The sequence below is a fragment of the Gopherus evgoodei genome, chromosome 4, assembly GCF_007399415.2.
Source record: "Gopherus evgoodei ecotype Sinaloan lineage chromosome 4, rGopEvg1_v1.p, whole genome shotgun sequence".
Taxonomy (NCBI): domain Eukaryota; kingdom Metazoa; phylum Chordata; order Testudines; family Testudinidae; genus Gopherus; species Gopherus evgoodei.
In genome coordinates, this window is record NC_044325.1 from 109,523,240 (window position 1) to 109,548,962 (window position 25,723).

General features: G+C 40.8%; 1 protein-coding gene across 6 annotated transcripts in view; it reads right to left on the minus strand.

Annotated features, from left to right (window-relative positions):
- Positions 1 to 25,723, minus strand: part of HPS5 (HPS5 biogenesis of lysosomal organelles complex 2 subunit 2) — a 47,426-nt gene that overhangs the window by 19,557 nt on the left and 2,146 nt on the right. For all 6 annotated transcript variants that reach the window (XM_030560519.1, XM_030560520.1, XM_030560517.1 and 3 more), the window contains exons 2-13: positions 25,244 to 25,416; positions 24,108 to 24,218; positions 21,553 to 21,617; positions 20,233 to 20,425; positions 16,476 to 16,609; positions 15,454 to 15,669; positions 13,249 to 13,320; positions 12,530 to 12,618; positions 11,144 to 11,322; positions 10,726 to 10,884; positions 6,964 to 7,123; positions 2,193 to 2,316 (exon numbers count right to left, since the gene is read on the minus strand). In XM_030560519.1, coding sequence (XP_030416379.1) covers positions 2,193 to 2,316; positions 6,964 to 7,123; positions 10,726 to 10,884; positions 11,144 to 11,322; positions 12,530 to 12,618; positions 13,249 to 13,320; positions 15,454 to 15,669; positions 16,476 to 16,609; positions 20,233 to 20,425; positions 21,553 to 21,617; positions 24,108 to 24,218; positions 25,244 to 25,351 — 1,610 coding nt within the window. In that variant the 5' untranslated portion in view covers positions 25,352 to 25,416. The remainder of the gene's footprint in view (positions 1 to 2,192; positions 2,317 to 6,963; positions 7,124 to 10,725; positions 10,885 to 11,143; positions 11,323 to 12,529; positions 12,619 to 13,248; positions 13,321 to 15,453; positions 15,670 to 16,475; positions 16,610 to 20,232; positions 20,426 to 21,552; positions 21,618 to 24,107; positions 24,219 to 25,243; positions 25,417 to 25,723) is intronic.

Sequence of the window (25,723 nt, forward strand, 5' to 3'; positions counted from 1 at the left end):
GTGCAAGTGGCTTGCCTCTGGACTGTACCGGCTCCTTAGGTATTGGAAGCAGCATCAGTACTGCATGCTCTTGCTGATCTGCTGTAGAAACTACCATTGCTGGTCGTGGCTGAAACCACACTTGCTCTGCTGGGGATGCTAGTACCAAAAGGTTAAGCAAGTCTCTGTGGCAGCGTACCTCTGATATCATCAATAGCAGAACTGGTCTTCAGTCTGCTGTGTCTGTATAAGAAATTTAGAGGTTGGTCTCAGCAGACCTGGCATAGGTTCTGGAGTTGACAAACCCCCCTTTGTAGCAGAGGAATGCTCTAGAAAACACTTCCCCTTTGAGTCCCTCACAGAGTCCTTGCCTCTAGCTGGCCTTGCTGAACGAGGTACTGAGTCCCAGGAAGATGTGTCTCTCTTCCTTGATACCAGAAACACAGTACATGGTGCTGAAGACGTCTCAGGAGGTGCACTCTGTACTGATGGCGCTGGGCTTGGAGTATGCTCTGAATCCAATCGCTCCAAAGGAGGGCAAAGTGTCGCCTCCATAAAGAGATGTTTAAGTCTTGTTGCTTTCTCTTTTTTTTTTGGAGTGAGGCTTCAACTCTACAAAATGTGACACTTGTCACTGATGTGGGACTCCCCCAAACATTTTAGGCAGCGGGACTGTGGGCCACTGACCAGCAAAGCTCTAGCACACGATCGGTAGGACTTGAACCCCAGAGAACAAGGCATGGCTCTAGTGTAGTGCCTGCTACTGAGAATCAAATTTGGTCCATAAAGAATCTAAAAAACTGAAACCTATCACTAACATTAACCATGAACTATAACTAAATATCAATTAAACAGACTATATACAAAGAGCGAGCAAAATCAACATGTAATAGCAAGACTGGAAGTGTGCCAACAGTCGTCACTGTCCTTTTATACCTGCAAGCAGTGGCGAGTGATGGCAGAGAGTGTTTGAGCCATGCTGATGGGTACCACTCAGGGAAAAGGTTCTCCAACAATTGTGCAAGGCACACACACACACACCCCTACAGTGGAATGGATATGTGCAATAACTCAAAATAGAACTTCTGGATTCTCTGGTTAAGCAGTTAATATTCACCACTCAAAGAGCTTCTCCTAGTGGTGACAGTACAACACAAAAAGAGATGCTCTTCAAATTTAAGAAGAGGAAATGGGTTCAAAGCCAGTAGATTACTGATCTTAAAATACAGAGAGTGTTGAAGGGAAATTTGTATAGAAGATTATAGACCACAAAATAAAATTTGATACTTGACCCAAGCCTTTAAACTGGAGTAACTAGAATGTAGCATATGAATATTTATGGATTTAATTTTCTGCCTGCGTAAAAATTAATCTCTGTTAATAAACTTTTTAAAAAGGATATAGCTAGGTATTTGGAAAGATCAAAATGAAGGTGTGGCTAGCTATATAAAGCTTATGGATGAAGCTTTCAACAGACTAACAGGCATCAAGTAAATATAATTAAAACAATATCTTATTATTGAAGGATCTGAGAGCAATACACTTACCTTAGCAAACTGAATGAAAGGGCAAACTCAGCATTTCAGGATAATGCTACAAACACCATGGGCCAGCACTTCTGGTTTTAAATAAGATGCATTATATTCAGAGCTTTGAAATAACCAGTTTTATGCAAGCTATTTTCCCTCCATCATTTTAGTAGCTTGCTTGTTTTGTTTTTTAAAGACGCACATTTGATTTTAAGACATAAGACGTAGTTTGTTCACATACAGTATGTATAAACCACAGTTGATTCCAGATACCTGTGATGAATGCGTAAGATTTACTGAAGGAAGGAAGGGACAATTTAGTTGATTTGGGGCACATATCTCGACAATACATACCATCATTAAAATACACAGCAGGTCCTTATAATCTTCAACAAGTACCAAAATGCTAAATCCCATAGCCACATTCAATAGACTCATTCAAAGTAGGAAACACTAGCCACAAGAGTATGGTATGTGTTCTTAACCTCCATTTAAAACTCAAGAGTGAAATCCTGGCTCAATTGAAGTCAATGGCAAGACTCTTATTGTCTTCAATGGAGTCAGGATTAAACTCTAACTTCGCTATCAAATTTGATTTTACCTTTCAGCAAAGTATGAATCAACAATGCTATGAATTCAGAAAAAAGGAATGTAATGGATGAACAAATATCCTATGATTTTTACCTTTCCTTGACAGCTTGGAGGGAGACCAGAGGAGATGGTGAACGAAATGACAATGGAATACTGAATGGGAGAAAAGTCTCATTCCGATCAGTCTCAACCACCACAGAAGCATGAGATACGTTGTCTAACAAACGGAATTGAAATAATAAAAATATGAAGCAATGACTTGACAATTAACATATAATCCAGTTATGACTCACACTTTAATAGGGAAATTTTACTCTTGTAACCTAAATTGTGTTTTCTTTTTTATTTGCAGGTTCTTTCGTGGATCTCTCTCTCTTTTTTTTTTTTTTTTTTTTTTTAAAAAAGAGAATGGGAGACTGGAGACAGGATAGAATAGGGAATAGTAATATACACACACAGTCCTTGGGATCAAGGGCAATCCTAGCAGTACTGGCCTTAGACCTAGTAGGTATTTGTTTTATTAATCTGTTGAAGCTTTATTTGATAAAGCAGCAACTGACAAATCAGGGCTGTAAGAGAACCCTTGATGGATGACTATCTTCTGTACGTGGATTTCTGGCCTATTCTGAGGCAACAGCTCAATGCTATTTTCAGCAGGTAACCAAGATGGCTCAAAAAAAAGAAAATTAACTTAAATGTGTCATATTAAACTACGTACTGATATTTCATGACAGTTAGATTACATTTGATTATACAGGTCTGTACCAAACTAGCCATTACTAAGGTGTCTATCACCACTGCATTTAAGGAAATATCAATGTGTAACTTAATCCAAACACTGTGGCTCTTCATATCAGCCTGATACGAGTAACCAAAAGAGCCTCCACCATGTCCTTTACTACTATCATATATACTCGATCATAAGCCGGTTCGTTTATAAGCCAACCCCCACAAGATGGATCAGTAAAAACGAAAATTTTTTACGCCCCATTCATAAGCCAACCCTATAATTCAGGGTCAGCAAACTTTGGCTCCCGAGCCATCAGAATAAGCCACCAGTGGGCCGAGATGGTTTGTTTACCTCGAGTGCCCGCAGGCACGGAGGTAAACCTAAGTAAACCAAATGTCCCGGCGCACCAGCTGCTTACCTAACAGGCCGGGATAGCAACCAGTGGGGAAATGTTTTTTTGGGGGAAGAAGCTGGGAGTCAGGGAATAATCCCTGTGACCACCTCCCACATGACCCCATCTGTAGCCCAGGACCCCCACACTCTCCCCATCCCATCTCTTCCCACCTTATCTGGGGTGGCCAGGGGAGGATGTCTCTGGCCTGGCTGGAGCTGCTCCGACAGGCTGGGCAGCGTAGCCACAGTCTGCTCCAGTGGGCCAGACCAGGTGGCGCGGCCGCAGCATGTTCCAGTGGGCTGGGCTGGGCAGTGTGGCCGCAGCATGTTCTGGAGGGTGGGGCCAAGCAGCACAGCTGCAGCCTGCCAGCCCTGGAGCTGCAGCTGCTTTGAGGCTGGGGGTAGAGCAGCGTGGCCAGAAGCAGACACACTCTGGCTGCATCTCTTTCCTTCTGGCTCTGCTAGGTGTTCTGCCACACCCTGCTCCCTCTGTTGGGAGGGGCTATGTCCCACCTCTCTCTCTCTCTCTCTATACTCATTCATAAGCCGACCCCCGTCTCTGGTGCTTCTTTTTACTAAAAAAATTCGGCTTATGAACAAGTATATATGGTATTTAGTGTACCAATAACTATGGAGTGATTTGGTCCATTTGTGCTCTCTCTCTACCCTTTAAAAGAGGCAAAGGCTGATGAGGTCAAACAAACTTTTAGTTACAGTTAGAAGCACAGATGGTAGCCATAGGTTGCCACAAGGCTGACATCTTATTTTTAGGTCATTTACATAATCATCTACAACACTACTGACTCCAGGGTAGCTTGCTCTTATTTTAGAGGTCAGCTGCACTGGGCTGTTTTTTGTTTTTAAATCATATCCTAGTACAAGAAAAAGACATACAAAGTGAACTCAATCACTTTTTTTTTTTTTTTTTAAAAGTGTGGTTAAGGAAAAGGATTATTTTAAGTAATGGTGATAATGCTCTTACTAGTACCTCAAAACAAAAAGTTTCTTTTTCTTAAAATGAAGATGAACTATCAGTTCTACTGCCAGCATTCAAAGCATCCTTATGGAAATGGGCCTCTAGATAGTACTGAAAGGTCAGCAAGTGGTGTTACACTGCTTGCAAACAAACTTTTTGTTCACTAGGTAGAAAAGTAGCAATTTAAAGACTAATGGCCACTTATGGTAACGGGAACAGAGGAATCAATTCCAACGTAGAATAGAAGACAGCATTCATTAAGATCTGTTTCTCAGGAAATTATCTAAAGCAGTGGTTTTCAAACTTTTTTTCTGGCGACCCAGTTGAAGAAAATTTTTGATGCTCATGACTCAACAGAGCTGGAGATGAGGGGTTGGGGGGAGCTCAGGGCTGGGGCAGAGGGTTGAGGTGTGTGAGTGAGAGCTGGGGGTGGGGTTGGGAATGAGGGTTTTGGGGTGCAGGAGGGGGCTCAGGACTGGGGCAGTAGGTTGGGGCATGGGAGGGGGGGAGTCAGGGCTCTGGGCTGGGGGTACAGGCTCTGGGGTGTGGCCAGAGATGAGGAGTTTGGGTGGAGGAAGGGGCTCCAGGTTTGACTGGGGTTCAGGACTGGGGCAAGGGCATACCTTGGACAGCTCCTGGTCAGTAGCACAGCGGGAGTGCTAAGCCAGACTTCCTGCCTGTCCTGGCACCATGGACCAAGCTGCCCCTCGAAGCAGCCTGCAGCAGGTCCAGCTCCAGACTGCTCTCATCTGCACTCCCCCATAGATCCCATTGGCTGGGAGTGCGGAGCCTGTGTTTGGGGCGAGGGCAGCGTGCGGAGCCTCATGGCCCCCGTACCTGGGAGCGATACCTGCTGCTGGCCGCTTCAGGGGCACAGTACGGTGCTGGGACAGGTAGGGACTAGCCTGCCCTAGCCAGGCAACACTGCCGACAGGAATTCTAACAGCCCAGTTGAAGGTGCTGACCAGAGCCGCCGTGACCCAGTGCCTTACATTCTGCGACCCAGTACTGGGTCGTGACCCACAGTTTGCAAACCACTGATTTAAAGCACCAAATGAAGCTCACATAAACTGAGACACAGAAGCATCTAAGACTTTTATAGTTTGAAATAACTAGCCACTTTGAAATTACAAACTGAGCAGCAATAGGAAAACTAACTCCAAATGTGTAAAGCCAAGTCTCTTCACTTGAAAGTTTTACATTCTAAAATACATTAAGATGGCATAACCAAAAAGCAAAGATGGATGAACAAATGTCACAAATAACAAGTGTAAAGTTCTTGGTCACAAAACATGCATTTATTAGTAGTACAAAACTACCTAAGGATGGCATTAGTTCTTAAGACTATTTTTTCCACTCTTTCTTGATACAAATTGTGAGAAAGTCAACCAACACCTTGGCAAAAAAAACTGTTGCACTATGAAATTTTAGTTACTGACACCAACAGATTCACTAAAAAGAGAGAGGCCAAAGAAACTCTCTGACATATTTTCATATGCTTTAGTATAATCCACCTTGATTTTAGAAAAGAATGAGTCTAACAATATAGCTGCATTCTTCTCCTTCCCTCTTGCATGATCAGGGAGATCACAATGGGAGTCATCCCTTCCTACAGGATGCTCTCTCTCTGCAGGGGATAGCAGGTTGATTCCCTGATGAGAAGGGAGTTTTGCTCTCTGGCCCCACTTAATTTTAGGTCATCAGCAACCCAGGGCTCAGGAGAAAAGACACTCCACAACTTCTCATAGCTAGCAGCTCTAAAATTGGGTGGGTGAGGTGGAAGGAGTTTAATATTTAATAGGAATGGGCCTTCAGGTCTGCCTCATCCAGCTTTTCTGATGCATCTGAAGAGACAGCTCACTATAAAAAAATAAACAAACAAACCCCAATACTTTCCCTATAGCATTGGGGTATATTCCCAGCAGAAGTCCAAGAGCATCTCACTTTCCGCAGGCCATTCTATCCCCTCCCCAGCTTTAAACAGCTTCCTCTACCAACACAGACAGGCAGCAGCATAGAAAGAAGCTACTAACAAAGGTGTGTTTTTTTCAGAAAGGAGAGATCGCACTAGCCCTTGAAAAGCAAGAGAAGCCTCTAACTTTTGTCTAAAGATAGATATTTGTTGGGGAAAGAAAAGAACAGAGTTGGTTGGGTGGAACAACAGGGTTACGCAAAAGGCTGCACCCCTCGTACACTAATACGTAAATGTACAGGAGGGAATCTCTTCCAAAAAATCCAGAAAAGAAACCCTGCAAGAAAGTTAGAAGCTCTTGACCCACACACAGCATTTCCCTGGCACCAATATAAGGCCTGGCTCAATTAGAGTTAGGATAGAACAACAAAAGCGAAAATCAGGCTAGCAGAAGCTGGATTAATATTGATGCAGGGTAGTTTGCCTTAATGCAAAGAATAACCTCGCTGAGTTACCTACGGAAAAAAGAAACCTTGAGTGAAATCCTGGCTCTACTGAAATAAATGGGAGTTTTGCCATTTAGTTCAATCAAGTCGGGATCTCACCCTTAAAGTTTTCAGAACAAGGTTTTACTACAAGAGGCCACAGAAGTGGTGACTTTAGGTTTACTACTGGCCAGATGTGGCACATGTGATTTAGGGTTTAATCAGGGATATCTAAATGGTGGAAGACAAATGGAATTTACAGCTATGAAGGGTTTTATTGTTGTTTTAAACCTAGACACCGTATCACCAGCTACTTGTTGAACACAAAGGCGGCAATTGAAAACCATATTTTCATTGCAAGCCATTACCAAGCTCCACCTGCTCTTCTTCCTGATGTGTAGTAAACTCTTTAAGTCTCTCATCTTCGGACAATGTTTGGCTGTTTAAGGAACAGGAGTCTTCATCTGACTGACTGCCTCTTCGACTAATAACACGATAAATTCCAGAGTCTAAGACACTGAAACTTTCCTGTAGGGCAAATAATAAAGTCACATGAGGCACAAAAATATCCTTATTAAACCACACAGAGAAATCAGTGCACCACCAGAGCTTTTAATCTGAAACCTTGGAAATAAATAAATATATGCCACCTAGTTCAATTTCTTTATAAATATACAAAGTAAGAGTTAAAATGAAACTTTTAAAGGAAGAGTAACTACAAAAAAAACTGCAAGTCTGGTGGGCTGAGCACAAGATGAGGAACTAAGAACTCCTCGGTTTTAATATCATCTCTGACAAAGCCACATTGTATCTTGGACAAGTCACTTCCTCTCTGCACTTGCCTATAACGGGAGTTTTGGTCACGGTGTAACTGCAGTTAAATTAATTCTTCAATAACTAGTTAGCTAACACAATTGTAAATGCAACTATAGATCCTCCACAAAAGTTTGCTCCAAGACACACGTTTCTCCCTGGTCATGGTTCAGCTCAATCTGTGCATTTCTGCATCTCTACAACATGAATAACCTCACAGGATATTGTGAGAACAATTAGTTGTCTAAAGTGCTTTGAAGATGAAAATAGCTATGTAAGTGCCAAGCATGAAGCAAGTTTTTCCGTTTCACAAGATACTAAAAGTTAGAGTCAACACCTAACCAAACACATGAGTAAGACAGCACTTCTGTAAGAATGAATAAAGCCAATTTTTAAAACTGAGTAAAAATCTTATGCCCAAATGAGGTCACATTTTCACACAAACCAGCATTTTCTGAAGAATGTTACAGCACTCTAAAATATAGTTTTAAAAAAGAAATACTGTCATGCAGGACCATGGTGAGTCAGAGAACAGAATTAAGCAGCCCTAGATGAACATGAAATCTATAAATCATGCCCTTACAAATCTAGAAAACTGCATAATTTACATTTTTAGATTTCTACCCCAATCAGTCTAGTTAGTACCCAAAGTATCTTGCAGTGTGGTTTTAGCCATGTTGGTCCCAGAATATGAAAGAGACAAGGTGGATGAGGTAATACCTTTTATTGGACCAACTTCTGCTGGTGGAAAGTACACGTTTTGAGCTATGCAGAGCTACTATTCAAATCTGGGGAAGGAAATCAGAGTGCGTGAGCTAAATACAAGTTGGAACAGATTGTTAAGCATAAGGGATAATGCATGTTGTAGGCAGCCACTTGAAAGGAAATGGGCAGAGGGTTAGATTGTTATGCATATGGGATTTGAAGTGCACAATTAAGGGTAGCAGGAAGTGGGGTGTAGGGGGGGTGGGGATTACAAATTGTAGTAATGGACCGTAAAACTAGTGTCCCTCTTGAATCCGTGTTTTTTGGTGTCTAGCTGAGTTATTAATTTAAGTTCCCAAGCTCATCTTTTGAAGGTATTGTGATATTTGACGGAGAGTATTGAAAGAACAGATATGGAGTGATCACTTTGTGAGAAAAGGTTGCCCACGGGCAATATGCATTTTTTTCTTTTATCATTTCTTTGTGAAAGTTTATTCAAGAATGTAATGATTGACTGGCTTCATCCACAAAGTTGAATGTGTTGCGATAAGCATGTGTAGGACCCACAAATCTTAAAAGATGCGTTTGTTGTGTGAGGTACTGATCACTGTAGCACTGGAGATACATCTGCAGGTTTTGCCTCTGTTATTCTGGCAGGGCTTGGTGCTGCTCTGAGTTGGTTACAACCCAGTCAGTGGGGGGCTGGCTTCTGATGAAGAGCTTGGCAAGGCTTGGGGATTGTTTGAAGACAAGAATAGGGTGCTCAAGAAAGGTTTACTTCAGGATGTGGTCTGCATCAAATATGGGTTTTAACTGTACGATGATACCCAGTATAGGTTCCAATGTGGGGTGGTAGGTGTCAACTGGGAACTTAAATTCGTAATTGTGGTGGACAACAAAAACCATGGACTCAACAGGAACACTGGTTTTATGGTTCACTACAACAATTTGTAATACCCTCCCACCACTGCCTGCTACCCTTAATTGCCCACTTCAAACCCTTTATGCATAGGAGTCTAACCCTCAATTACCCACCTCTTTTCAAATGGCCTCCTAACAACATGAGTTAACCCTTAAGTCTTAAATTGTATTTAGCCAAGACACTCTGATTTCCTTCCCCAGACCTGAATAAGAGCGCCATGTAGCTTGAAAGCTTGTACCTTTCACCTACAGAAGTTGGTCCAGAAAGATATTACCTCCCCCCTCACCCTTGTCACCCTAAATATCTGACCACTATCAGTGAAGAAAGGCAAATTTAAGATAAATCTTTTTTCTAATCTGCAGAGTGAAGGATTGTGTGACACTGAGCCAGCGAGGGTTAAGCAACCAGCAGGCTGGTTGATCCAAAAATCAACATTTAAGGACATATTAGAATATTATTGAAATGGTAAACAGGACCATCCCTTGCATATATTTAAGAAAGCCATGTTAAATAGACCAGAGTTTTTGAAATGTAAACCTCTATTGTTACAGAATTAGAAGCAGATATTAATTGTATTTGTCTGTTTACCTATATCTTATTAGAAGTTTAATAATGTAATCTAATTAGCTTGTAGATGCGAAACTTCAGTTCCTCTCTGTAATGTTTCATTACTATATTCTATTGATTCAGAGATCAAAAAGGGATATTAACATTTAGATGAGACTTGTGGTCTAATAATATCATTGTCTTTATTTCTCTTTGAAGTTTGTAGTACACTACCTATGAACCATTTGAATGGGTAATTTGCAATATGCTAATCAATGCAGCTAGTTTATCTGTGTTTACACAAGAAATAGAAGTTTAGCTTCAAAGCAACAATATACACTGCCTATTCTTCATCCAGGAAGGCCCTGCTGTGATCATTTGCTGTCAAGAGACTTATCTGCTGAGCTTCAGCTATAAAGGGCTCGGGCCTGATCCTTACTATCTCAGATCTGCTTAAACTTTAATGGGGGAACTTCAAGTCACAAGACTGAGGTCTCCAGGTGTACCCTGAATTATCCATGCAAATTCTCATGGAAGAATTTGAACACACTCTATACATCGACTGCCTATTGGACTATAACCTACTGAACTGATTCAGGAAGGACTTTTACAAATCAGCATCCTCACCATCTCTACTATGAAACTGAACTAAGAACTACACTCATATCTGTACATCTAATGATTTTTAACCACAGTAATTCTCTTTTCTTTTAAAATAAATCTTAGATTAGTTAATAAGAATTGGCTGTAAGTGTGTATTTGGGTAAGATCTGAAATATTCAATGACCTGGTGGGTAATGTCTGATCCCTTGGGATCAGCAGGACTTTATATATGGTGAATAAGGTTTTAAATAATCCCTCACCATATAGACTTGGCTGGCTGGGTGGAAGCCAAAGGCTGGATTGCTTAAAGGGAACCAGTAAGGCATTACAGAAGCTGTTTCGTTGCTGCCCTGGTGAATCTAATTATTAAAATAAACCACTTGTTTTGGGGATTGTCTGCCCTATTCTTTGCAGTTTGCCCTGATCGAGCTTTTAGTATAGTCCCTCCAGCAACCACAGTCACAGATGGCAACGGACAAGCTTATAACAAACTGAGGAAGAACTGCATTAGGGAAAAAAATTCAACTTTATATACACCTACATGTGATGAAATACTGCTCCTTCTACTGCTGCATGCAGAATCTAAAGGTTCCAGCTTTGATATCAATTCTTCCAGCTGGCTAATGACATCACTTTGGGTTGAGAGGTCCAGCTGCGATTTCAAGTGCTCTACTTTGTCTAGAGGTAAAAATTTTCTTGCCTAACAATACAAAACGCAAGAGGTTTGTTAATATTCCTAATGCTCATATGAAACATAACAACTGGTTTTAATTTACTACCCATGCAATTATAGGCTAAGTTTTCTAATAAAGGACTAATTGCTGATTAGTTCTACAATTACATGTCAACATGACAAAAAGCTCCATAATCCAAAGTGCGAGTTTCACAGGATTTGGTTTAGGGCAAAAGGCCTTAACTGAATAGATGTAGTACAGAGGTGGGAAGAGGTCCTAACTTACTCTGCAGGAAATAATAGAGTTCTGGAAGAGACAGCAGACTCTGGCCGCAAGGCTCCAGAAACCTCTTCTTAGCAGACGTTCTACACAACGCTCCACTAGCAGGAGAGAGAAGCGCGAGACTTTTCCATTCGTATGCAGACAGAACAACTCATTTCTGTACACTGCTATATCCTGGATATCTATATAAAACAGATGAGCAGAAAGGTCTTAGGGATGAATGTACTTATCAGTATTCCTTTACATTTCTGGGAAAAATTGGAAACAATTTAGAAAGAGAACATGGGTGAGGTAATGTCTTTTATTGGTCCAAATTCTATACTGGACCAATACGACGTACAACAGATTTAGTGTGACACTCTGAGTAAGTTCCCCAGACCTGAAAAAGAGCTCTGTGTAAGCTCAAAAGCTTCTCTCTCTCACCAAGATGGCTCAACAAAAGACATTACCTCAGCCACATTATGGTTCTAATATCTTGGGATTGACACAGCCATAACCACATTGGAAATAGTTTGTACTTTTCAATCTGCCTACTAGTGATTACAACAAATTTCCATTCCTGAAATACACAAGTAGAATATGGGATAACAATTAGGTGGCACTATGTTAGCATATAATTACCATTGCATACAATTAAAATCGATGAGTCCTTTGACCTTTGCCGAGTTACCTGGAAATATTTAATTACACATTATGTACATGTTTTTTCTTTGAAAAAAAAATGCAGAGACTACATAGCACAATGACAGGTGTCCAATTATTTGAAATTAATTAGTTGCTTGTTACAGATTTAATTACTTTGGATGTACAAGAAACACTAAATGTGCAAATGCTCCATAACAGTGGCATTTTGAACTGCTAATATCAAGAGTGCAGTTAAATACCTTTAGAACAGTTCCAGGACAGTACCCACATAAGCATTTGACATTTATTAGTCCTTCTGTGTAACACGGCAGTTGTCTAAATTGAAGAATGTAAACACAATTGAGAAGAACACTATACAAAAGTCTCCTAATCTGTTAGGGTCTGATCCACATCAGATTTTTTTGAAAGATAATAAAATGGAGTAAGGAGAAGCAAGGAAAGGAAACCACAATATTTATGATGTTTCATTGAATCACATTGGGCCATTTTATTTGAGAGTCAATATACTGTCCCCTACTACCTTTATTTCAAAAGCATCCGAACAAGTAATTTGTGAAGATTAGTTTTTAAAGGGTTTCTTTTTTTAATAATCAAAAATTTGTCTCAAATTGCTGATGATTAACTAGAAAGTTATTAGTGAATGTTATTTAACCCCCTTGTGGAAACGGAAATTGTAAGTACAGAGTCAGGAGAGCCAAAACATAATGAACAATGTAGCAAAAACTTAAGTTCCTTAAAGTTCACCTTTTACTTCACTCCAAAGTAAAACTTGAACATTCTGAGGAATGAAGACATAAATGCCTCTTTCTGTCCACGTCATAACACAATGCTCGCTGTAAGCAAAGAAAAAATATTAAGAATTGTTTCAAGAAGTTTTAATGTACTCATTTTGGAAAGAAATTCTCTTGCCAGAGTACTCCATATAATAGTGTATTTAATCAATCTATTGATTTTTTTTATTTAGAGAACAAGATCTGAACTTTAAGACACAGCCTCCTGACCTAACATCTCTGTTTTCTATAGTCTTTAACCAAGCCCATATAAAGGGAATTCAGGTAGGAAGATTATTTTCTGGATGTTACAGTTAAAAAAAAGTATTTAAAAAAAACAACTGACTTTTGGAGAAGGTTTGCAAATTTACATGAAACCGTGAACCTGTAAAAAAAATGCGTTTAGCGGAAATGCTGAAAGTTAGTACAAATTTATATTTTGTTGGCCAGACCTGGAAACTTAAAGAAAAGTAATTAGGATTTTGAAAATAATTCACTAGATAACAGGGGTTGCAGGTTTTTTTTTTTGGGGGGGGCGGGGAGTGGCTTAAGAGGAATTGGAGCATAGTTAGAAGAGGATAAACAAATCAAAACTACTGCTCATGGGCTTTGCAGGATGTTAATTTAAACAGATGTGATGAAAGCCAGCACAAAGAATAGTGTTAATAAAGCAGAGCGCCGGTAAATACTTACGTCAAATATAACAGTTTTGGGAAAGACAAAGACTGGAGGGAGCAGGCGGAAGTATTATACTGAGGATCCAACCTATAAACATATAATATCTAAATGGCAATTGACAATCATTCATTCGAATTACAAAACACATCACGTTAGCAAAATATTTAAGCCCTCAGTCCTGTAAACATTTATATACGTGCTTAACTTTAAGCATGTACTTAGTCCCACAAAAGTGATATGTATAAAGTTAAACCTATGGGCATGTTTGTAAGATTGAGGCTTTAGTTATTATTGTCACTTATGAACAAAGTTTACTGGCAAAAGACCTACTATTACTGAAGTGGAATACTTAGGAATTTCAATATTTACTAAAGTCACAATTTGACTATATTACAATTTATCTCTAAAATTAATACAGGGTGGATGGACTAGCATAATTCTTTTAACTAACAGCAGTAATTGTTTTTCAGTGGCATTTTAAATTGCCATGAACATGGAAGGAAGAGGTCATCATAAACTACCGAAGGACTGATATTTCAAAACAGGAGCCCAAGACCTCTGGTTGCCTTAACTGTTAAGATAATAAACAGTAAAGATCAGAGATCAGTTTGTTTAGAAGTTTTCAATCAAAAACATTTAAAAATACAAATATAGAAAAAAATAATTATTCTATGAAATAATTAGGTACCGTATATAGTTGATCATAAGCCGGTTCATTTATAAGCTAACCCTACAAGATGGATAAGTAAAAATGGAAATTTTTTATAACCTGTTCATAAGCCGACCCTATAATTCAAGGGTCAGCAAACTTTGGCTCCCGGGCCATCAGGATAAGCCACTGGTGGGCAGAAATGGTTTATTTACCTCCAGCGTCCGCAGGCACGGAGTGTCCCGGCGCACCAGCTGCTTACCCTGAGGGACTGGGACAGCAACTGGTGGGGGATTTTTTTTTGGGGTGGGGGGGAAGAAGCTGGGAGTCAGGGGAGTAACCCCTGTAACCACCCCCCACATGATCCCACCTTTAGCCCGGGACCCCCACATTCTCCCCATCCCATCCAGTCCCTTCCCACTTTATCTGAGGAGGATGTCTTTGGCCTGGCTGGGCAGTGCGCCTGCAGCCTGCTCCAGCGGGCCAGACCGGGCAGCGTGGCCGCATGTTCCAGCAGGTTAGGCCGGGTGGCACAGCCGCAGCGTGCTCCGGCAGGCCGGGCAGCATGGCCATAGCCTGCTCTGGGGGGCAGGGCCAAGCAGCACAGCTGCAGCCTGCCAACCCTGGAGATGCAGCTGCTTTGGAGGCTAGGGGGAGAGCAGCGTGGCCAGAAGTGGGGAGACTCTGACCCCGCCTCTTCCCTTCTGGCTCTGCTGCCTCTCCTGGCTCCCTCTGTTGCGGGGAGGGGCTGTGTCCCACCTCTCCCTCTCTATACCCATTCGTAAGCCGACCCCCTTCTCTGGTGCTTCCTTTTTTACTAAAGGACATCAGCTTATGAATGAGTATATACGGTAGTTATATTTTCCAAAGGTATAAAGTACACTGGAAATATTTCTGAGAAAGCTATGACCCTTACCTCAAACCTAACCCATTCTAAAGAGTCAAACATGTTACCAAACAGTAGTGAGTTAACAGCTCTGTGTTTAGTAATAGTGATTTTAGAGCATCCAAAGGCAACACTGTAGATTTATAACTTTAAATTGCATTTCTGCTATGGAAAATGTAACCTAAGAGTCAAAGTGTGAATTCACTTCTGTAATCAAATATGACGATAACTTGCTACACCTATATTTAATTGGAAGCCAAAACTGAATACAAAATAAAGAAATTAGTTCTTAAAGCACTCATGCACAGAGCTACTGCCAATCCTAAGATATGTAATAAAATTTGACTACTTCTAATTGAATTGGCAAGCATTGCATTAGTCACTACTTAAGCATGAACTTTTGTCATGAATCAGATGATTTCCCCCCCCCCTTTTTTTTTTTTTAGAAGAACACACCTTTTGGATGAAAGTGGGTGGGTGAGTGGATGCTCTAAGGAACAGCTGAACAAATATTTCTGAGAGCTGCAAAATGAAAACTCTAGGCTGCATGACAAGCTGAAGTATTTGTTCATGACTTGACTTTTTATTACTATATTTTGTGACTTTCAGAGAGTAGCTTTCACAGAAAGAGTCATGGGATGAAAGCATAACCCAGTTTATCACTAACTACTATCAATACCACTACCTTAGAGTAATAACCGGGAGAGGAGGCGACGAGAGCAGCTGTTTGAATTGATGGGTACTTAGCACCTCCCCTTCAAAGTTCACTTCCCACATCCTTGACCCAGGACGTGCACAATATATTAATGGCTGCTGGCTCCCACAACTCTTTCCAGCTGGGAAAAAACAGGCACCATATTCTCCATCTCTTTCTTTGTTACCAATTTTCCAGAATTTTTCTCTAGTGGGAGGAAAAAATATATATATTTAGACAATATAGAAAACAGGCTCTGTTTTGTTTTAACCTTTTCTTGTAGGACTGTACCCACCAAAGGAACATTCATAACTGTAAGCTTCCAAAATATTTTAGTTTGTATTTGATATGGTAAAGTTTATTTATAAATTAAATTAAAAAATCTCACCATTATAATTCAAAGTATAGAGTGATGATAGTTGCAGATTAACAAAACTTAAACCTGTTTTCTTGATACAAGTCAGTTATTTTTAAATTTGTACTTTATGAAGACATTGCATCCTTTTTGCATTAATTTTTACTATTTATTTTGCTTTAGCAATCAAAGTCATTTCTATGTTATTTGCCCAGTCAACTGGGTCTATCTAACTAGGGTCTACACAGCAGGGCCAGTATTTTCCTTGCTGTCTCTGCTTAACTCAAAGTTTAAGGGTGTCTGTTAAACTGTATGTGCAGTGTAGACACTTACTGTGCCTTTAGTTTGCAGCTCTTCAGAAAAGCTATAATTCATTTTAAAACCATGAAACCCAACCCCTAAAATCAGATGCAAAACCAAGAACTATGTTAATACTATTAAGATAATACTGTTAAGGGATGACATCTGGCCTACAATATGCCAGTAAGTCTCTTCAATGATGAGTATGTCTGACCAGCTAAATGATAATTTCAAGTGATGAAATTTACAAATGATAAATGTAAATGCTAAAAAGCAATGATCTTTCAGCTGATCCATTTGAATCAGCTTCCAGTTTTAAGAGATGTCTTGATACTTTTGCAGTTAGTGTATAACTTACCTCTCAGTATCACACAAGTAGGAGCGAGTAAGTGAAGAAATAAGCAGTCTTCCATCCAAATAATCAAGCTGAACTACACGGGAGTCAACAGTGGTTATAATCTGAACTGGAAACATCACAAAAGCAGCCGCTGCCTAGAGGAACAAACAAAAACAACACATACTGGGCTTAGGTCAATGTTGATAATATTCCATAAAAACAACATTAAGAAAAAGTTACAGTTGCAAAGTGCTGCACTCAAAGATCAGAAAATGTCAAACTTCAAGCTGTTTGTGTCTGTTCACATTAATTTAACTCTGCCCTGTATCCAATAATGTAAATCATTACTTTTCCCCTAAAATTAAGATCCTGGATTTGAGAATGTTTATGCGTGTGAATAGCGCTGCAGATTTCAATGGTCTACCCACAGACATACATACAGAGGGGTAGCCGTGTTAGTCTGGATCTGTAAAAAGCAACAGAGTTTCCCGTGGCACCTTGTAGACTAACAGAAGTATTGGAGCATAAGCTTTCATGGGTGAATACCCACTTAGTCACGTGCGTCTGACGTAGTGGGTATTCACCCACAAAAGCTTATGCTCCAATACTTCTGTTAGTCTACAAGGTGCCACAGGACACTCTGTCGCTTTTTACACATACCTACAGTTATTCACATACGTGTTGGCAAGATGGGAGCCTTGCTTATAGTGTCTTGTAATTTTTTGCCCCATCAATGTATACTTATACTACATTGTTGTGTATCATAGACCTCTCTGACTTTTTTTTTTTAAAGTAAGTTCTCTTTCTATATAACTGTGTTATTACCCATGCAATGCACATTTTCTTTTAAACCAGCAATAGTCTCCCTTAGGTGTATTCCTGTAGGGAATAAGTTATCTGCTAAAGTAACTTAGCTTCAAATTTAAGTGACCTACAAATGCCAGCAAGTTTCATCATAACTCTGCAGTATGTTGTCTAAATACTATTCACCAAATAATTCTCATAGATAACTTGCATGGACTGTGGGACATACATCAAGTAACACAGGCCTGGGCTCTCACTCATGACAACATTGATGCAGCTGAACTAGTAGTAGCACAAGTGGAGAGTTTGTTAAATTTTTCTAATGTAGACAGGCCATAGCTCCCTGTGCTAGAGATGAGTGCAGGCTGGGCTTGCTCTGAAGCCCCCTCTCTTCCCAGGCTAGGATTAGGGTTGTGGTGTCAGAGCAGAGGGTGTTGCTGCAGATGGTCAGTGCCCCCTCATTTGTCAGGGCATATTTTCTCAAGAATCACAGAGCAGTCATAATAAAGTTAATAAAAGTCACAGGCTTCGCAACTGCTCCATGATTTTTTATATAAAACACCCTGACAAATCAGAAGCCCTAATTATAACATAGCACAAAAGATAGAAGCCGGTTTTCTAAAAGTACTTTGCAGATTTAAGGCTAAAGGTATTGTTCAGATCTGACATGATATGAACCTCAAAACCAGAACTTCCACTTTCCTATAATTTTCAGTTCCAGTTTTGCTCTTTTTTGCAGTTGTTCTGGTAACATGTTTAACTGCGGAACTGTGACATGATTTGGGACCTTTCTTTTGCAAAACTTATGAATTCTGGTTCATATTATGGAATTGCTGTACTACGGAAAGCCTCAGTGTATACTGAACCAGCCATTTGATAACAGGGACGGTATTATACGTGGTACAAATCATAACTAGACATCTATGCTGGGAACATCAAGAGTTATTAACATTTTAACAGGTCTACCTTGGCCATAACAGTTACCTATATGGGGTGGCTGTGTTGCAAGAAACTAGCGTTTTCAGTCTGGACTTTGGACAGGCAGTAACCAAGCATCAGCACACCCGACTATGGATCTTGATCACCTGAGGGAGGATTTGAGGCTGACTAAGAGAGTAACATGGCAGAGGAACTGGAAAGTTATAAATGGATATAGTGTGCTCTGAGTAGTTTTCTCACTGAACAGAACAAGGTGGCTAGATTGTCAGGAGAGGAGAGGAGGTCCTAGGACCCTGAATGCACTAACTAAAATTCGAACACCTCTCGGCATGAGCATCTGAGGGAGGGAATTTCGTAAAGGTATTTAATTTTGCCTGTTTATCGCTTGTGATTTATGAATAAAGCATAACTAGTTTAGAAAGTCCTTGTGCGTTACTTGCTTTAACTTCATGTGTCCCTAAAGGATTAAACGATGAACCAGAATACTCATAAGAATGGAGCTCTGGGGAAGATGCACTTTAGCTATTGGGAAGACTGGAGGGTTTGGGGAGTCAGCATTGATCCTGGAGTCCAAGGCAGCTCACCCACAAGGTCCCATTCCCCATAAGTGACATCAGAGAGTTCATGCCTGGGAAGTGTGCCCGAGAAACCAGAAGCCTATCCAGAGGAGATTAGCAGCACATGGATCCAGCGTGTGGGGACAAACACAGCTGTCTGCCAAGAATCCAGTGGAAGCAGCTCAGCCAGGACTGTGACAAAGAGTTTTTTGTCTTGTCTACACTTACGGCAGTGTAGAGTACAGGCAATACACATGTAACTACATGCCACAGTGAAAGAGGGCTGCATTCACACTTGTCACTGAAGTGTGTAGCTAGACATGGCACTAAAAACCTCTGGCAAGGGGACACAGCGAGGAAAGTCTCTGGTGTGGGGAAGCTGCTGGAGTGTTTCCCTGCTGCCTCTCCACTGCCAGAGCCTCTCTCTGTGGCAAGGAATGGACTCTGGCAGCAGGACACTACACTGTTAAAAACAGCAGTGTAGACATAGCAGGCAACGTTTGAGCATGTAGAAAGCTATGGAGAGTATATACAGGGCCGGCACTTCCATTTAGGTGACCTAGGCAGTCACCTAGGGCGCCAGGATTTGGGGGAGCGGCAGGCTGCTTCGGTGGACCTCCCGCAGACGTGCCTGCGGAGGGTCCGCTGGTCCCGCGGCTTTGGTGGAGCATCCGTAGGGAAGCTTGCGGCAGGTCCACCGGAGCCGCAGGACCAGCTGCCCTCCGCAGGGACACCCGCGGCAGGTCCACCAGAGCCACGGGACCAGCAAGCGGCAGAGCGCCCCCCCGCGGCGTGCCGCTGTGCGTGGGGCAGCGAAATGGCTAGAGCCGGCCCTGCGCCTAGGGTGCCAAAAACCCTGGGGCCGCTCCCGAGTATATACTCATGTGTTTAGCAATGGAGGACACTCTACTCTACTCACTTAAGTCATGTCTACACGGCTATTTATACCTATGCTAGCTGGGTGTGCAGTGCCTGTATTCTATGCGTCGCCATAAGTGCAGACAATAACTTAATATCATCCTGTACAGTGTTGGACTCATTCTACAATTAAGCAGAAGTGGTGTATCTATCTTTTGATTACTTAAGACTATTTAAAGTAACCATCAAGACAGAAATTGTGGATTTACACTCAGACTTCCAAAAGGAAATTGCATCACTGTGCAAAACAATCCATCCTGAACTCAATGTCTGTTAAAAATGGTAAATCGTACCTCCAAATTGAATGCTAATGTATTTAGAATATTTACATTATATTGCCACTTGCTGGACTAGCTATATATACAGTCAAGATTTTAAGCAAACATTTATATAAGTATCTAGTTCATCACTCCTGACTAGTCACTAAAATGAGCAGAACTTAATTTGCTAGTGAATTCTTTCCCTCATCCTGATTTTACTAACAAATATGGACACACTGAATTTGTGTCTCTGTCTGTTGGAATCTCCTCTCATTGCAAAGAAAATGGGTAATATTTTACCTTCCCTTGTTTGGATGTATTAATCTTGATAGCAGACACTTTTCCCACATGATCTCCTACAAAAACTCGAAGTGTGGCTGTATCCCAACAAAGAGATGTGACTTTTTTGCCTTTGTGCTCAGTGGAAACATAAATCCGCTCTGGCTTTCCACGACGCTCCTGATTGAGTTGCCAGACCACTACAAGGCCTTGACTGTAATAGTTAGCAGATAAACATTTTGAAGAGAACAGATCTTTTGAAAGTGACAAATCATTTATACCAGTAGCAAAGAAGTGCTGCTTACAAGAAAGAGGCAAGCTAAACAAAGAATACATTTTAATATAATAAGTTGTGTTTGAATGCTGGGCATATAAAAAGTGAGAGGCTGACAATTCTGAAAAATGAAGTGCTACATTTATCCAAAGATAAGCACAATACAAGCTTCCACACACCAACCTCCCAATGTACATCAGTCCTGACTTGGAGGGTTGCTCACTCAAATCTGGGCCTCTGTTCTGAAACTGCCAATAAAGGTGGCAGTTGAGAGTTAAATAAATGTAACTAACTGGAATTTCAACATATAAATGTTTTAGTTAACCCATTTCGCTTTATCAGGTCAGCGAACACAGTTTCACATGCCACTGAAATGTCTGCAAAATAGCAGCTTTCCATATTTACTTGTAATTGCATTAGATCAGCTAGTGTATGAGTTGGAACAACTCCCACTAGAGGAGTGAAGTTCTGGAACAGCCTTCCAAGGAGAGCACTGGGGGCAAAAGACATATCTGGCTTCAAGACTATGGCAATTAATTTGGCAATTGATCTTTGATTATTAGCATGTAAATATGCCCAATGGTCTGTGATGGGATGTTAGTTACTACAAAGAATTCTTTTCTGGGTGCTGGCTGGTGAGTCTTGCCCTCATGCTCAGGATTTAGTGATGGCCATATTTGGGGTCAGGAAGGAATTTTCCTCCAGGACAGATTGGCAGAGGCTCTGGAGGTTTTTTGCCTTCCTCTGCAGCATGGGGCATGGGTCACTTGCTGCAGGATTCTCTGCAGCTTGAGGTCTTCAAACCACAATTTGAGGACTTCAATAACTCAGACGTAGGTTAGGGGTTTGTTACAGGAGTGGGTGGATGAGATTCTGAGGCCTGCATTGTGCAGGAGGTCAGACTAGATGATCATAATGGTCCCTTCTGACCTTAAAGTCTTTGAGTCTCAGGCCTTAGCTAACAGGGAAATTGACCAACATGGATATTGGGGAATAAACTCCACCAGAGAAGTTGTGTTATAGCCTTGGGGCAGGAAGGCGAAACTTAATTAAATCAAATTTATCACCTGGTGGCAACAGCAACATAATCTTCATCATGTAAACAACAGGCAACCCGGGAAATGGCACCTTCCTGATGCAAGAAAGACCAGTCAAGTGATGAAGTGACTGCAGTTCCAAGCGTAGTCACTTGGAAAGTTAGCTTTCATTACTGCATTTAGTTATACACAGTTCTTAGCTTTCATTACTACCTTTAGTTATACACAGTTCTTATCCTCTACCTGAGAGCTACAACAAGAGATGAAAGTCAGTCTACATAGCAGCTTAAAGTGCTCTTGGATTCTTTGCCTTCTCATCACTTTTTTTTTTAAGTGGAACTTCCTGGTTCTGAAAGATGTCCAACTGACAGTCCTGGAGACTGAAGCCCTGTGTTTATTCATTGAAGAGGAACATAGGTAGTGGCAATGAAAATTACTTCATCTTCTGGACTAAAGGAACCAGCTCCATGAATAACAATGGTTCACTGTTCAAACCCATTCAAATTCTTCCAGTGATGAGGGCTGCTTTGAGAATACAAACAGCGATGCACAAGGAACCAAAATGAGTTTGCGGTTTCAATTAACCATTGTTAGACTGTAAAGATATCTGATCGCTACTGTTCTGGATTGGATTCTAAACTGACTAACTCAACACAAAAGGCTCATAACGAATTACCAATCCTCAGTGCAACCAAGCCCAATTGACAGCCTATTTTAGCACAGTGAAAAAGACAGACAGTCTCCTGCAAGTGGAAGTTAAGTATACCAATCGGTATTAGACAGCATTCTCTTCACTCTGTGCTTCAAGTAACAAAGAGGATCTTTCATGTGGCCCTTGAGCTAACTGGAAATTTGTGGTTATATTTTTAAAGAATTATACACGACTCGAGTTTTAAGGTGTACTTTGAAAAGTAACCAAATAAAGGGTAAATCCTGGCATAAAATACACAAGGATACGCATAAAGGCATAATTATATCTAAAAAAAATTCTCCCAAATTATGTCTGTTTCAAGGAAAACATGGTGTTAGCACTTGGACAAGTGAAAGACAAGGAGACACATTTACAAGAAGACAACAGAACACTAATAGAGGTGCCTCCAAATCATTTGGTTGACAAGGAGCTTTACTGAGCACATCACTTGCATCACAGCAGTATTAATTCTGTACTTTAGAAACCAAGACTTGTAAATAAATAAAAGCTTTATTAATCCATCATCCCCCTCACAACAGTGAAAAATGAAACAGACCATTTGATATGCAATCACTTCATTATTAGTATAACACAGTCTCAGCTTTTTGAAAGCAGAGCCCCATTCCTCCCCATAGGAAAATTAAATCCATCATTCCCTGTCTCCAACCCTAGCACATGTTGTTAAAAGCCAACAAGCCTTTAAAACTTTAATTTATATACTTTCAACCCTTCCTCCAGCCCAAGTTAGTCCTTTGCACATGCCACCAACTTTGGGGAACACTAGAATAGATCTTCATAATATACTTCCTTTCCTGTTTTACGTGCATTGAGCAGTTTAACAGCTAAGGCTACGTTTTAGTTATGAATATTTTTATTAAAAGTCATGGACAAGTCAGGGGCAATAAACAAAAATTCACTGCCCGTGACCTGTTCATGACTCGTACTATACTCCTGACTAAATATTGGGAGTGTCATGGATGCTGAGGCGGGGAGGTGGTCTGGAGAGTGCCACAAATACACGCGCTAAGGGAGCAGTCCAGGGGGACGCCACAAGTGCTGGGGGCATGGTCCGGGAGTGGGGAGGAACACCACAAATGGCGAGGAGCCTGGGACTTCCACTGGTGCTGGGGAGGGGGCTGAGGAGGCTGGCAGGCTCCCTACCTAGCTTCTGGAATGTAATGACATGTCCCTCCCTAAGCTCCTAGCTCTGCACGCTGCCAGCTCTGCAGATCCCATTGGTCAGGAACAGCGGCCAATGAGAGCTGCAGAGGCAGAGGCCCAGCCCTGAGCCTGCTACCCAAATTCCTCCTGTGATGGCCCAAGACTGCCCCAGCAGAGGCTGGTGTGATTGGCCTGCGATGGCCTAGAGCCAGCCACACCAGTCACTGCAGAAGTTACAGAATCTGTAACTTCGGTGACAAACTCACAGCCTTAGTAATAGCTAACAGTGTTAATATTTAGAGAATCATCATTGGCATTTGAGTTAGCACCTGCTGAAATGACTGAGGCAATTCACAGCCTGTTATTGTTTCGGGTTTGCTGTAAATTTAGACAGACACTCCAAACTGGTTATGCTGACTTCCCATTTTGAAGATTTTCCTTTTGAACATAGAGAGAGAGACTTATTTTTTAAAAGGTAAGATATGAGTCTGGAGAACAACTGCATAGACTCTGTTTCAGGCTACGCCTCCTTCAAACCCCCCCACTTTGCAAAGCACTATTTTTGCAAACAACCACCTCTCTATTCAAACACCAAGTAGTCAGAAAATTCATCTTATTTGGATGATTCAATGGGCTGTACATTTCTGGGACTTTAACATGAAGATACCATTTCCCCACTTCTGCAATTGAAATATTGCCCTTCCCTGAGGTTTTTGCACAATTCTAACCTTACCTTATGAGTGAGGAACAGCCTCTGTTTCCAGCCTTCTTTTTGAATCAGATTTAATCCCCCTCCTGAACTGCCTAGAGCCAGCCATTTCCGAGACACAGCTATACATGTGCACTGAAAGAATTATGACACAGGACACTGTAGGTACTTAAATAAATGTAGGTATCACTGACAATGGCATCTCATATTTGTCCTTTATTTGTTAAAAACAAAAGCTTTGACAAAGAATCCATTCCATGCCTACCGTTCATCCCCCACCCCCACGGTATGCAACAGCAAGGCTGGGTTGTCAACCAGTGCATTCTAAAAGGGGAGTGGACAGCAAAAGCAAACAAACTCTTGAAGACTGTTTTCCTACAAATATCTTTAGTGATAAAGGACACAGAAAAGACAAATTCAGGTTCTTCCATAAGCTGTTTGGGCTTTAAACCTTGTTAAACTATATATTTTAAACAAGGGCAAAAGTTATTTTCTTTTGATGGATCTGCCATCATACTCAATAAGCACAGCACACTGTTCTATACTTTGATTTATGAAGTTGTCCATTGGAATAAGGTAGCATCCACTTAAAGTTTAGCCAACCATCAAATTTCAGGGGATGACCAAAAAAATAAACCAGAAATCATAATACAAATGTTTTAATTCAAATTAAGTGATCAAGCTCTTACAGGCTTTCGGGTTAAATATTGCATTTTTCCTGCAACTGACTGACCTAGTCTCAAAGTTCCTTATATTCATAATGTGCCTCAAAAACAGAATTAAATAGCAAATTATTTTGACTTTAAGAATGGGCAAGCAACATTTTTAATGATAACATGCAAGATTTTTCTATGTATTTCATGATAGACAAGAGAAAATCCATGTTGTTTGTTCTACACTGCTCTTAAGTGTTCTTCCAAGAAGCCACTGCTCTCGATCATGCAGCTGACAGTAATAAAACTGGACCCAAGCTTTAAGTAGCAAATACCAAGTCACAATCTGCAAATTGCACAATAGCTTCTAATCTAGAGCTATACAAACCAAAGTAATTCTATGCAGTCATTCATCATGCTGTAAGCATGACAAAAATATTGACTTCTGTGTCTGGAAAAAAAAGAAACAACAACATAGTAAATGCAACAAGCATGAACCCAACTTACCTTCAAACGACTAGAATCCAATCTGAGTGCAGAAAGCAATGGATCCAAACACTCAAGTTCTGCCAATACATGGCTGTAAGATTCTGGTATCATTGGCATAGATGTCATTGAGTTAAGAAAGCCTGGCAATACTCAATCATTCGTGCATTATTTACTTCAGCTTCTAGCTGTACCTGTAGAAGTTAAATTTAAGAATGTAATCCCTTTTTTGATCAATTACAATTTACTTTCTAGCCCCACCTTTGTTCTTTAAGACCTAGTCTACACCTAAAAGTATGCTCACATAACTATGTCACTTAGGAGACGGGGGAGGAGGGAAACATCCCTAACCCAATACAGCCTGACAGCAAACACAGGTATATGAGTACAGCTTATTTTGTTCAAAGAACTGGTATAAGCTATACCGGCAAAAGAAAACTTTTGCTGGTATAAACTTTGCCTACACAAGGAGGATTTGCTGGAATAGCTATACAAGGAAAC